Source organism: Telmatherina bonti, assembly GCF_933228915.1.
Source record: "Telmatherina bonti genome assembly, chromosome: 2".
NCBI lineage: Eukaryota > Metazoa > Chordata > Actinopteri > Atheriniformes > Telmatherinidae > Telmatherina > Telmatherina bonti.
Genome location: NC_136620.1, coordinates 2,111,450 through 2,125,101, shown reverse-complemented (window position 1 = coordinate 2,125,101; position 13,652 = coordinate 2,111,450). Strand labels below are relative to the sequence as shown.

General features: G+C 36.5%; 1 protein-coding gene across 1 annotated transcript in view; it reads left to right on the top strand.

Annotated features, from left to right (window-relative positions):
- The first annotated feature begins 3,106 nt into the window (after positions 1-3,106).
- Positions 3,107-13,652, top strand: part of nup160 (nucleoporin 160) — a 71,035-nt gene continuing 60,489 nt past the window's right edge. Inside the window, exon 1 of the mRNA XM_079249091.1 lies at positions 3,107-3,226. Coding sequence (XP_079105217.1) covers positions 3,136-3,226 — 91 coding nt within the window. The 5' untranslated portion in view covers positions 3,107-3,135. The remainder of the gene's footprint in view (positions 3,227-13,652) is intronic.

The following is a 13,652-nucleotide window of genomic DNA, read 5'->3' as shown; positions in this document are numbered from 1 at the left end:
TCCAGACTATGCGACACTCTTCTAAACCAGATGAACGCCATTTTCTTTCCAAACGTCTTGATGTCTGTTTTAAAGCTTGAAGCTGGGAATTAAACCAAGCAGCTTCTATTCTATTCTATTCATAAGGTCATGTAGCAGAGTCAAACCTGTTTATTTCTTCTGTAAACATGTTTATTGTTAAAAGATGTATATGTCACAGCTGATATTCAACAGTGCGTCAACTGAATCGTCCTCGGTCAGAAAGAACAGGCAAACTCCAGCAGTGCAGTGCAGATCAGTTTACTGAAGGCTCAGCAAGGAGGTACAATCATACAACAGGTATGTATGTGTGGTTATCTGCAACAGAAAGAACAAATGGATACATAACTAACTGGAGATTAGCAATCCCATACACATCAATACTACAGAAAATGACCCGCAGTACTACAGTTATCCTACAGAGGGAACTCCAACCCAACAAATGAAATGTAATGAATAATTTCTCTAAACAATTAAACATAACAGAACCAACAGATTGCCAATGAAATGATCATTTACAGGTTTAAAGTTATAACTGGAACTGTACTCAATGTGACTGATTATTTTAGCCGACAACTAACATGCACACATGCAGTTTAGCTGCGAGGTGTAGCAGAAACTAAAATGAAGCTTATGATCACGTCAGGTTATAGCTGAAATAAACACACGTTTCATTCAAACGCTGTAATTACATAGAAAGAACGCACACGGAACTCTCACACCCACACTAACACAGGATGCAACACGGATGGCACGAGCCACTTAATATGCTACAGGTGTGCTGCCGAGCCACGAGACAAACTTATGTGGCGACACAGTGGGACTACAGGAAGCCCCGGTGCACTAGGGTGATGCAGTCTCTGTCAGAGCACGGACTTTTAACATTTATTTCTGCTGTAAACATGTTTATTTCTGCTGTGAAGTTGGTCTTTTTAACATGGGAGTCTATGGGGATTTGCTCTGTTTTGCAGCCCCTAGTGGATGAAGGGGGAACTGCAGTTTTATGTACTTCTACATAGGCTTCACTTTTACCCGAAGCTCCGTCCATCTTTCATCTTCGGTCTATGGTTGAAATGGATACAAAACTATTTAACAGACAACAGTATGTGAATACTGGTGAATACACAATACAAGTCAGATTGTTTGAATATTGTTTGTGGAGTTCCCCAGGGATCAGTGTGGGGGCCATGACTCTGCCCATCCAATATGGCGGAGATGCTGGTTCACTCTCCAGCGCACTATAGGGCTTGACGACGGACGTGATGACGTAATGCGGTCTGGGACATAAATAGTAGACCCGCACCATTTTGGGAGGCCACTCCTAAGGTGATCATTGAGCCAGGTTATTAGAGCAGTGATTTTTATGTTGAACAACTGCTGTCAACCAGAAGCTAAAGCGTTTCTTTTATTCACATATGGAAAGCCAGCTGGTCTGAACCAGCCGGTTAACGTGTTGCTACGGTGACGCCCCGAGTGATATGAACTTGTTATAATTAGGCGAACTACGTGTGTGGGGGGGGTAAAGGAATTCACATGAGGACATATTAACATCCAAACTATGCTATGAATGCATCAGACTAGAGACACCGTTCAGTTTCAGGTCCCACTAATTATTTATTAGTTAAGTCATATCAAAGTTTATTAATAAACCGTTTTAAATTAAAAACTAAGAACAACCCCTCCCCCAAACCCCCCCCCAAAAAAGCACAAATGATGAATGATGTAAAAAGTAATATTTTAGCACATCATAAATTCAAGTTCCTCCACAATTAAGAATATAACCTAACAATAAAAAGCACATCTGTTTGTAAAGAAAAACAAAATCACATAAAAATCCAGCTACAAGTTATGTAAGAAAATAGAGATTCTGTAAAGATCAACAGTCTTTGCAGCCTGGGGCTGTTTGGTGTCTCTGTCCAACAGCTTTAACCTTGCAGATATCGGAAAGTACAAGACATTTTTGTCAGGCTTAGCTTGCTGACAAATTGAGCAAAATAGCTGAAAAAGGTCTCGGCTGGTTGTTAATCAATCTTTCCAAAAACCTTGGAGTAAGATTTAATGAAGACAATCCAAATTTTGCTGTATACAGAACATACACATACGTACATATATACATATATATATATATATATATATATATATATATATATATATATATATATATATATATATATATATATATATATATATATATATATACATATACAAATATATATGCAAATTTATATATATATATATATATATATATATATACAAATATATATATGTAAATATATATATATATATATATATATATATATATATATATATATATATATATATATATATATATATATATATATACAACATATATATGTATACACACATATATAGATACACGCATATACACACACATATATATATATATATATATATATATATATATATATATATATATATATATATATATATATATATATATATATATATATATATATATAAAATGTGTGTGTGTGTATATATATATGTGTATTAGTGTTAATTTAGGTTTATTTTATTCTTCATTCATTCTTTGTTAAATGTAATGTCTTCTCCCCACTTGTTGTCTCATGATTGTCCTTTGTGCAGTACATTAAATCCTCCAGCGCTCTGCTTCGTTACTCATATATGAAGCTACGCTTTTTTTCTACTTCTACTTTTTGATCCTGTGTTGCCTCTACTGGGTTCTTGGTGTGTAGGAATAATTCTAATAATAATATCATAATAATTCTAATAATTCACTTGCATTTAAGAGATTATTCACTGTGTTAATATTATTTATCAACCAATTATGTAGAAAAGTGTTTTTTTTTTAGTGTGTAATATAAACGGGTTGTTCCACAACCCCACAGTTTTGTGGGGAAACTACGTTGACGCTGCAGCAAAACTCGACAGCGGAGACCCATTCAATATGGCGGCGACGCTGGTTCACTCTCCAGCGCTCAATGAGGCGTCTACGAATATATGATGTCTATGACCAGCCAGCAGCAGAGGAAGGAAGCTGTCTATGTAAATTATGTCTATGGTAATACCAGCAGCAGAAGAAGAAGGAGGCGGCCGTTTGAAAGAGCAGCGCGCGCAGCTCGGCACGAGGACAAGATGGCGGCGGCATTGGAGCGTAGTTTCATTGAGATCTGTGGGTTTGAGCGGGAAGCCGCGTGCCGGTTCCGCGAGGTGACCGTCAATCTGGGTAGGTGTGACCGACTCGAACCGGTCTGGGTCGGAACCGAGCTTTTCTTCAGCTCCTCCTCCCAGTGTAGCAGTGCTAACTGCAGCTAGCAGGATGCTAACACTGCTTTTCCTGCCTCAGCTGGTGGTCCGGTACCGGTTCTGGTCATTAACCCGGTCGGGTACCGGTTCTGGTCATTAGCCCGGTCCGGTGCCGGTTCTGGTCATTAACCTGGTCCGGTGCTGGTTCTGGTCATTAACCCGGTCCGGTGCCGGTTCTGTTCATAAACACGGTACCGGTTCTGGTCCACTGCGCTGGTCAGAGGGACGACATCACTGTTTCAGTAAACCTATAAAATATTCAAACATTTATAAAAATATATAAACAGAACCTGTCGCCTACGGTGTGTCTGTACAGTATGACTGTTTCTGTGAACGCAGTAGTACTAGTTGTAGTAGTAGTAGTAGTACAACTACTACTACTAGTAGTAGTAGTAGTAGTACAACTACTAGTAATACTACTAGTAGTACTAACTACTACTAGTAGTATTACTAGTAGTAGTTAGTACTACTAGTAGTATTACTAGTACTTGTGTTTTTAAAAAAAAAACAATTTTAGAGATACGCACTGTTTTCTACTACTACTACTGTATTGATATTTTCTACTACTATAATGCTACCAGTACTACTATTCCTACTACTACTACTAGTATTATAAAAAATGTTTTTGGTTTTTTTTTTCTTTTTTCTTTTTACAGGAGCATGAATAAACGTGACAGAAAAAAACTAACCAACAAAATAAACCCATGTTTGCGTAAAAAGATATTTTTAGGACACGGAATAAAGCCCTGTTTGGAAATGTATTCATGACATGTTTATGCATTTAAATTGACGTTTAAACGTACTTTGTTATGAACGATAGTGGACATACGAGCTTTTCTTTATGTCAACTGTGTCAGGTTATATGTGAGCCTGTGTCTTTTCAGGTCCCCCAAATAAGAACAGGCTATTGAACAGTAAACTTCAAGTAAAATAGATTTGTTTTGTTTTTTACGCTTTAGTCCGAAGGTAACGGGATGACTTGGTTATTTAATTGTTTTTGTAGTTTTTTACGCTTTAGTTCGAAGGTAGCGGGGTGACTTGGTTATTTCATTGTTTTTGTTGTTTTTTACGCTTTAGTCCGAAGGTAGCGCGATGACTTGGTTATTTAATTGTTTTTGTTGTTTTTCACGCTTTAGTCCGAAGGTAGCGGTTTGACTTGGTTAATTCATTGTCTTTGTTCTTGTAGTTTTTTACGCTTTAGTCCGAAGGTAGCAGGGTGACTTGGTTATTTCATTGTTTTTGTTGTTTTTTACGCTTTAGTTCGAAGGTAGTGGGGTGACTTGGTTATTTCATAGTTTTTTTTTGTTGTTTTTTACGCTTTAGTTCGAAGGTAGTGGGGTGACTTGGTTATTTCATAGTTTTTTTTTGTTGTTTTTTACGCTTTAGTCCGAAGGTAGCGGTGTGACTTGGTTATTTCATTGTTTTGTTGTTTTTTACGCTTTAGTCCGAAGGTAGTGGGGTGACTTGGTTATTTCATTGTTTTTGTTGTTTTTTACGCTTTAGTTCGAAGGTAGCGGGGTGACTTGGTTATTTAATTGTTTTTTTTTTTTTTTTTATGCTTTAGTCCGAAGGTAGTGGGGTGACTTGGTTATTTAATTGTTTTTGTAGTTTTTTACGCTTTAGTCCGAAGGTAGTGGGGTGACTTGGTTATTTCATTGTTTTTGTTGTTTTTTACGCTTTAGTTCGAAGGTAGTGGGGTGACTTGGTTATTTCATAGTTTTTTTTTGTTGTTTTTTACGCTTTAGTCCGAAGGTAGCGGTGTGACTTGGTTATTTCATTGTTTTGTTGTTTTTTACGCTTTAGTCCGAAGGTAGTGGGGTGACTTGGTTATTTCATTGTTTTTGTTGTTTTTTACGCTTTAGTTCGAAGGTAGTGGGGTGACTTGGTTATTTCATAGTTTTTTTTTGTTGTTTTTTACGCTTTAGTCCGAAGGTAGCGGTGTGACTTGGTTATTTCATTGTTTTGTTGTTTTTTACGCTTTAGTCCGAAGGTAACAGGGTGACTTGGTTATTTCATTGTTTTTGTTTTGTTTTGTACGCTTTAGTCCAAAGGTAGCGGTGTGACTTGGTTATTTCATTGTTTTTGTTTGGTTTTTTACGCTTTAGTTTGAAGGTAGTGGGGTGACTTGCTTATTTCATTGTTTTTGTTTTGTTTCTTACGCTTTAGTCCGAAGGTAGCGGTGTGACTTGGTTATTTCATTGTTTTTGTAGTTTTTTACGCTTTAGTTCGAAGGTAGCGGGGTGACTTGGTTATTTCATTGTTTTTGTTGTTTTTTACGCTTTAGTCCGAAGGTAGCGCGATGACTTGGTTATTTAATTGTTTTTGTTGTTTTTCACGCTTTAGTCCGAAGGTAGCGGTTTGACTTGGTTAATTCATTGTCTTTGTTCTTGTAGTTTTTTACGCTTTAGTCCGAAGGTAGCAGGGTGACTTGGTTATTTCATTGTTTTTGTTGTTTTTTACGCTTTAGTCCGAAGAAGGTAGTGGGGTGACTTGGTTATTTCATTGTCTTTGTTTTGTTGTTTTTTACGCTTTAATCTGAAGGTAGCGGGGTGACTCTGTTATTTCATGGTTTTTGTTGTTTTTTACGCTTTAGTCCGAAGGTAGCAGGATGACTTGGTTATTTCATTGTTTTTGTTGTTTTTTACGCTTTAGTTCGAAGGTAGTGGGGTGACTTGGTCATTTTATTGTTTTTTTTTTGTTTCTTACGCTTTAGTCCGAAGGTAGCGGTGTGACTTGGTTATTTCATTGTTTTGTTGTTTTTTACGCTTTAGTCCGAAGGTAGCAGGGTGACTTGGTTATTTCATTGTTTTTGTTGTTTTGTACGCTTTAGTCCGAAGGTAGCGGTGTGACTTGGTTATTTCATTGTCTTTGTTTTGTTGTTTTTTACGCTTTAATCTGAAGGTAGCGGGGTGACTCTGTTATTTCATGGTTTTTGTTGTTTTTTACGCTTTAGTCCGAAGGTAGCAGGATGACTTGGTTATTTCATTGTTTTTGTTTTGTTTTTTACGCTTTAGTCCAAAGGTAGCGGTGTGACTTGGTTATTTCATTGTTTTTGTAGTTTTTTTACGCTTTAGTCCGAAGGTAGTGGGGTGACTTGGTTATTTCATTGTTTTATTTGTTTTTTACGCTTTAGTTTGAAGGTAGTGGGGTGACTTGGTTATTTCATTGTTTTTGTTTTGTTTTTTACGCTTTAGTCCGAAGGTAGCGGTGTGACTTGGTTATTTATTGTTTTTGTTGGTTCTTACGCTTTAGTCTGAAGGTAGTGGGGTGACTTGGTAATTTAATTGTCTTTGTTTTTTGTTTTTTTTTACGCTTTAGTCCGAAGGTAACAGGGTGACTTGGTTATTTCATTGTTTTTGTTGTTTTGTACGCTTTAGTCCGAAGGTAGCGGTGTGACTTGGTTATTTCATTGTTTTTGTTTGGTATTTTACACTTTAGTTTGAAGGTAGTGGGGTGACTTGATTATTTCATTGTTTTTGTTTTGATTCTTACGCTTTAGTCCGAAGGTAGCGGTGTGACTTGGTTATTTCATTGTTTTTATAGTTTTTTACGCTTTAGTCCGAAGGTAGCGGGGTGACTTGGTTATTTCATTGTTTTTGTTGTTTTTTACGCTTTAGTCCGAAGGTAGCGCGATGACTTGGTTATTTCATTGTTTTTGTTGTTTTTTACGCTTTAGTCCGAAGGTAGCGGGGTGACTTGGTTATTTAATTTTTTTTTTGTTTTTTACGCTTTAGTCCGAAGGTAGCGGTGTGACTTGGTTATTTCATTGTTTTTGTTGTTTTTTACGCTTTAGTTCGAAGGTAGTGGGGTGACTTGGTTATTTCATTGTCTTTGTTTTGTTTGTTTTTTTACGCTTTAGTCCGAACGTAGCAGGGTGACTTGGTTATTTCATTGTTTTTGTTTTGTTTTTTACGCTTTAGTCCGAAGGTAGCGGGGTGACTTGGTTTTTTAATTGTTTTTGTTTTGTTTTTTATGCTTTAGTCCGAAGGTAGTGGGGTGACTTGGTTATTTAATTGTTTTTGTAGTTTTTTACGCTTTAGTCCGAAGGTAGTGGGGTGACTTGGTTATTTCATTGTTTTTGTTGTTTTTTACGCTTTAGTTCGAAGGTAGTGGGGTGACTTGGTTATTTCATAGTTTTTTTTTGTTGTTTTTTACGCTTTAGTCCGAAGGTAGCGGTGTGACTTGGTTATTTCATTGTTTTGTTGTTTTTTACGCTTTAGTCCGAAGGTAGTGGGGTGACTTGGTTATTTCATTGTTTTTGTTGTTTTTTACGCTTTAGTTCGAAGGTAGTGGGGTGACTTGGTTATTTCATTGTTTTTGTTGTTTTTTACGCTTTAGTTCGAAGGTAGTGGGGTGACTTGGTTATTTCATAGTTTTTTTTTGTTGTTTTTTACGCTTTAGTCCGAAGGTAGCGGTGTGACTTGGTTATTTCATTGTTTTGTTGTTTTTTACGCTTTAGTCCGAAGGTAGTGGGGTGACTTGGTTATTTCATTGTTTTTGTTGTTTTTTACGCTTTAGTTCGAAGGTAGTGGGGTGACTTGGTTATTTCATAGTTTTTTTTTGTTGTTTTTTACGCTTTAGTCCGAAGGTAGCGGTGTGACTTGGTTATTTCATTGTTTTGTTGTTTTTTACGCTTTAGTCCGAAGGTAACAGGGTGACTTGGTTATTTCATTGTTTTTGTTTTGTTTTGTACGCTTTAGTCCAAAGGTATCGGTGTGACTTGGTTATTTCATTGTTTTTGTTTGGTTTTTTACGCTTTAGTTTGAAGGTAGTGGGGTGACTTGCTTATTTCATTGTTTTTGTTTTGTTTCTTACGCTTTAGTCCGAAGGTAGCGGGGTGACTTGGTTATTTAATTGTTTTTGTTTTGTTTTTTACGCTTTAGTCCGAAGGTAGCGGGGTGACTTGGTTATTTCATTGTTTTTGTTTGGTTTTTTACGCTTTAGTTTGAAGGTAGTGGGGTGACTTGCTTATTTCATTGTTTTTGTTTTGTTTCTTACGCTTTAGTCCGAAGGTAGCGGTGTGACTTGGTTATTTCATTGTTTTTGTAGTTTTTTACGCTTTAGTTCGAAGGTAGCGGGGTGACTTGGTTATTTCATTGTTTTTGTTGTTTTTTACGCTTTAGTCCGAAGGTAGCGCGATGACTTGGTTATTTAATTGTTTTTGTTGTTTTTCACGCTTTAGTCCGAAGGTAGCGGTTTGACTTGGTTAATTCATTGTCTTTGTTCTTGTAGTTTTTTACGCTTTAGTCCGAAGGTAGCAGGGTGACTTGGTTATTTCATTGTTTTTGTTGTTTTTTACGCTTTAGTCCGAAGGTAGCGGTGTGACTTGGTTATTTCATTGTTTTGTTGTTTTTTACGCTTTAGTCCGAAGGTAGTGGGGTGACTTGGTTATTTCATTGTTTTTGTTGTTTTTTACGCTTTAGTTCGAAGGTAGTGGGGTGACTTGGTTATTTCATAGTTTTTTTTTGTTGTTTTTTACGCTTTAGTTCGAAGGTAGTGGGGTGACTTGGTTATTTCATAGTTTTTTTTTGTTGTTTTTTACGCTTTAGTCCGAAGGTAGCGGTGTGACTTGGTTATTTCATTGTTTTGTTGTTTTTTACGCTTTAGTCCGAAGGTAGTGGGGTGACTTGGTTATTTCATAGTTTTTTTTTGTTGTTTTTTACGCTTTAGTCCGAAGGTAGCGGTGTGACTTGGTTATTTCATTGTTTTGTTGTTTTTTACGCTTTAGTCCGAAGGTAACAGGGTGACTTGGTTATTTCATTGTTTTTGTTTTGTTTTGTACGCTTTAGTCCAAAGGTATCGGTGTGACTTGGTTATTTCATTGTTTTTGTTTGGTTTTTTACGCTTTAGTTTGAAGGTAGTGGGGTGACTTGCTTATTTCATTGTTTTTGTTTTGTTTCTTACGCTTTAGTCCGAAGGTAGCGGGGTGACTTGGTTATTTAATTGTTTTTGTTTTGTTTTTTACGCTTTAGTCCGAAGTTAGCGGGGTGACTTGGTTATTTCATTGTTTTTGTTTGGTTTTTTACGCTTTAGTTTGAAGGTAGTGGGGTGACTTGCTTATTTCATTGTTTTTGTTTTGTTTCTTACGCTTTAGTCCGAAGGTAGCGGTGTGACTTGGTTATTTCATTGTTTTTGTAGTTTTTTACGCTTTAGTTCGAAGGTAGCGGGGTGACTTGGTTATTTCATTGTTTTTGTTGTTTTTTACGCTTTAGTCCGAAGGTAGCGCGATGACTTGGTTATTTAATTGTTTTTGTTGTTTTTCACGCTTTAGTCCGAAGGTAGCGGTTTGACTTGGTTAATTCATTGTCTTTGTTCTTGTAGTTTTTTACGCTTTAGTCCGAAGGTAGCAGGGTGACTTGGTTATTTCATTGTTTTTGTTGTTTTTTACGCTTTAGTCCGAAGAAGGTAGTGGGGTGACTTGGTTATTTCATTGTCTTTGTTTTGTTGTTTTTTACGCTTTAATCTGAAGGTAGCGGGGTGACTCTGTTATTTCATGGTTTTTGTTGTTTTTTACGCTTTAGTCCGAAGGTAGCAGGATGACTTGGTTATTTCATTGTTTTTGTTGTTTTTTACGCTTTAGTTCGAAGGTAGTGGGGTGACTTGGTCATTTTATTGTTTTTTTTTTGTTTCTTACGCTTTAGTCCGAAGGTAGCGGTGTGACTTGGTTATTTCATTGTTTTGTTGTTTTTTACGCTTTAGTCCGAAGGTAGCAGGGTGACTTGGTTATTTCATTGTTTTTGTTGTTTTGTACGCTTTAGTCCGAAGGTAGCGGTGTGACTTGGTTATTTCATTGTCTTTGTTTTGTTGTTTTTTACGCTTTAATCTGAAGGTAGCGGGGTGACTCTGTTATTTCATGGTTTTTGTTGTTTTTTACGCTTTAGTCCGAAGGTAGCAGGATGACTTGGTTATTTCATTGTTTTTGTTTTGTTTTTTACGCTTTAGTCCAAAGGTAGCGGTGTGACTTGGTTATTTCATTGTTTTTGTAGTTTTTTTACGCTTTAGTCCGAAGGTAGTGGGGTGACTTGGTTATTTCATTGTTTTATTTGTTTTTTACGCTTTAGTTTGAAGGTAGTGGGGTGACTTGGTTATTTCATTGTTTTTGTTTTGTTTTTTACGCTTTAGTCCGAAGGTAGCGGTGTGACTTGGTTATTTATTGTTTTTGTTGGTTCTTACGCTTTAGTCTGAAGGTAGTGGGGTGACTTGGTAATTTAATTGTCTTTGTTTTTTGTTTTTTTTTTACGCTTTAGTCCGAAGGTAACAGGGTGACTTGGTTATTTCATTGTTTTTGTTGTTTTGTACGCTTTAGTCCGAAGGTAGCGGTGTGACTTGGTTATTTCATTGTTTTTGTTTGGTATTTTACACTTTAGTTTGAAGGTAGTGGGGTGACTTGATTATTTCATTGTTTTTGTTTTGATTCTTACGCTTTAGTCCGAAGGTAGCGGTGTGACTTGGTTATTTCATTGTTTTTATAGTTTTTTACGCTTTAGTCCGAAGGTAGCGGGGTGACTTGGTTATTTCATTGTTTTTGTTGTTTTTTACGCTTTAGTCCGAAGGTAGCGCGATGACTTGGTTATTTCATTGTTTTTGTTGTTTTTTACGCTTTAGTCCGAAGGTAGCGGGGTGACTTGGTTATTTAATTGTTTTTGTTTTGTTTTTTACGCTTTAGTCCGAAGGTAGCGGTGTGACTTGGTTATTTCATTGTTTTTGTTGTTTTTTACGCTTTAGTTCGAAGGTAGTGGGGTGACTTGGTTATTTCATTGTCTTTGTTTTGTTTGTTTTTTTACGCTTTAGTCCGAAGGTAGCAGGGTGACTTGGTTATTTCATTGTTTTTGTTTTGTTTTTTACGCTTTAGTCCGAAGGTAGCGGGGTGACTTGGTTATTTAATTGTTTTTGTTTTGTTTTTTATGCTTTAGTCCGAAGGTAGTGGGGTGACTTGGTTATTTAATTGTTTTTGTAGTTTTTTACGCTTTAGTCCGAAGGTAGCGGGGTGACTTGGTTATTTCATTGTTTTTGTTGTTTTTTACGCTTTAGTTCGAAGGTAGTGGGGTGACTTGGTTATTTCATAGTTTTTTTTTGTTGTTTTTTACGCTTTAGTCCGAAGGTAGCGGTGTGACTTGGTTATTTCATTGTTTTGTTGTTTTTTACGCTTTAGTCCGAAGGTAGTGGGGTGACTTGGTTATTTCATTGTTTTTGTTGTTTTTTATGCTTTAGTTTGAAGGTAGTGGGGTGACTTGCTTATTTCATTGTTTTTGTTTTGTTTCTTACGCTTTAGTCCGAAGGTAGCGGTGTGACTTGGTTATTTCATTGTTTTTGTAGTTTTTTACGCTTTAGTTCGAAGGTAGCGGGGTGACTTGGTTATTTCATTGTTTTTGTTGTTTTTTACGCTTTAGTCCGAAGGTAGCGCGATGACTTGGTTATTTAATTGTGTTTGTTGTTTTTCACGCTTTAGTCCGAAGGTAGCGGTTTGACTTGGTTAATTCATTGTCTTTGTTCTTGTAGTTTTTTACGCTTTAGTCCGAAGGTAGCAGGGTGACTTGGTTATTTCATTGTTTTTGTTGTTTTTTACGCTTTAGTCCGAAGAAGGTAGTGGGGTGACTTGGTTATTTCATTGTCTTTGTTTTGTTGTTTTTTACGCTTTAATCTGAAGGTAGCGGGGTGACTCTGTTATTTCATGGTTTTTGTTGTTTTTTACGCTTTAGTCCGAAGGTAGCAGGATGACTTGGTTATTTCATTGTTTTTGTTGTTTTTTACGCTTTAGTTCGAAGGTAGTGGGGTGACTTGGTCATTTTATTGTTTTTTTTTTGTTTCTTACGCTTTAGTCCGAAGGTAGCGGTGTGACTTGGTTATTTCATTGTTTTGTTGTTTTTTACGCTTTAGTCCGAAGGTAGCAGGGTGACTTGGTTATTTCATTGTTTTTGTTGTTTTGTACGCTTTAGTCCGAAGGTAGCGGTGTGACTTGGTTATTTCATTGTCTTTGTTTTGTTGTTTTTTACGCTTTAATCTGAAGGTAGCGGGGTGACTCTGTTATTTCATGGTTTTTGTTGTTTTTTACGCTTTAGTCCGAAGGTAGCAGGATGACTTGGTTATTTCATTGTTTTTGTTTTGTTTTTTACGCTTTAGTCCAAAGGTAGCGGTGTGACTTGGTTATTTCATTGTTTTTGTAGTTTTTTTACGCTTTAGTCCGAAGGTAGTGGGGTGACTTGGTTTTATTTGTTTTTTACGCTTTAGTTTGAAGGTAGTGGGGTGACTTGGTTACTTCATTGTTTTTGTTTTGTTTTTTACGCTTTAGTCCGAAGGTAGCGGTGTGACTTGGTTATTTATTGTTTTTGTTGTTTCTTACGCTTTAGTCTGAAGGTAGTGGGGTGACTTGGTAATTTAATTGTCTTTGTTTTTTGTTTTTTTTTACGCTTTAGTCCGAAGGTAACAGGGTGACTTGGTTATTTCATTGTTTTTGTTGTTTTGTACGCTTTAGTCCGAAGGTAGCGGTGTGACTTGGTTATTTCATTGTTTTTGTTTGGTATTTTACACTTTAGTTTGAAGGTAGTGGGGTGACTTGATTATTTCATTGTTTTTGTTTTGATTCTTACGCTTTAGTCCGAAGGTAGCGGTGTGACTTGGTTATTTCATTGTTTTTATAGTTTTTTTACGCTTTAGTCCGAAGGTAGCGGGGTGACTTGGTTATTTCATTGTTTTTGTTGTTTTTTACGCTTTAGTCCGAAGGTAGCGCGATGACTTGGTTATTTCATTGTTTTTGTTGTTTTTTACGCTTTAGTCCGAAGGTAGCGGGGTGACTTGGTTATTTAATTGTTTTTGTTTTGTTTTTTACGCTTTAGTCCGAAGGTAGCGGTGTGACTTGGTTATTTCATTGTTTTTGTTGTTTTTTACGCTTTAGTTCGAAGGTAGTGGGGTGACTTGGTTATTTCATTGTCTTTGTTTTGTTTGTTTTTTTACGCTTTAGTCCGAAGGTAGCAGGGTGACTTGGTTATTTCATTGTTTTTGTTTTGTTTTTTATGCTTTAGTCCGAAGGTAGCGGGGTGACTTGGTTATTTAATTGTTTTTGTTTTGTTTTTTATGCTTTCGTCCGAAGGTAGTGGGGTGACTTGGTTATTTAATTGTTTTTGTAGTTTTTCACGCTTTAGTCCGAAGGTAGTGGGGTGACTTGCTTATTTCATTGTTTTTGTTTTGTTTCTTACGCTTTAGTCCGAAGGTAGCGGTGTGACTTGGTTATTTCATTGTTTTTGTAGTTTTTTACGCTTTAGTTCGAAGGTAGCGGGGTGACTTGGTTATTTCATTGTTTTTGTTGTTTTTTACGCTTTAGTCCGAAGGTAGCGCGATGACTTGGTTAT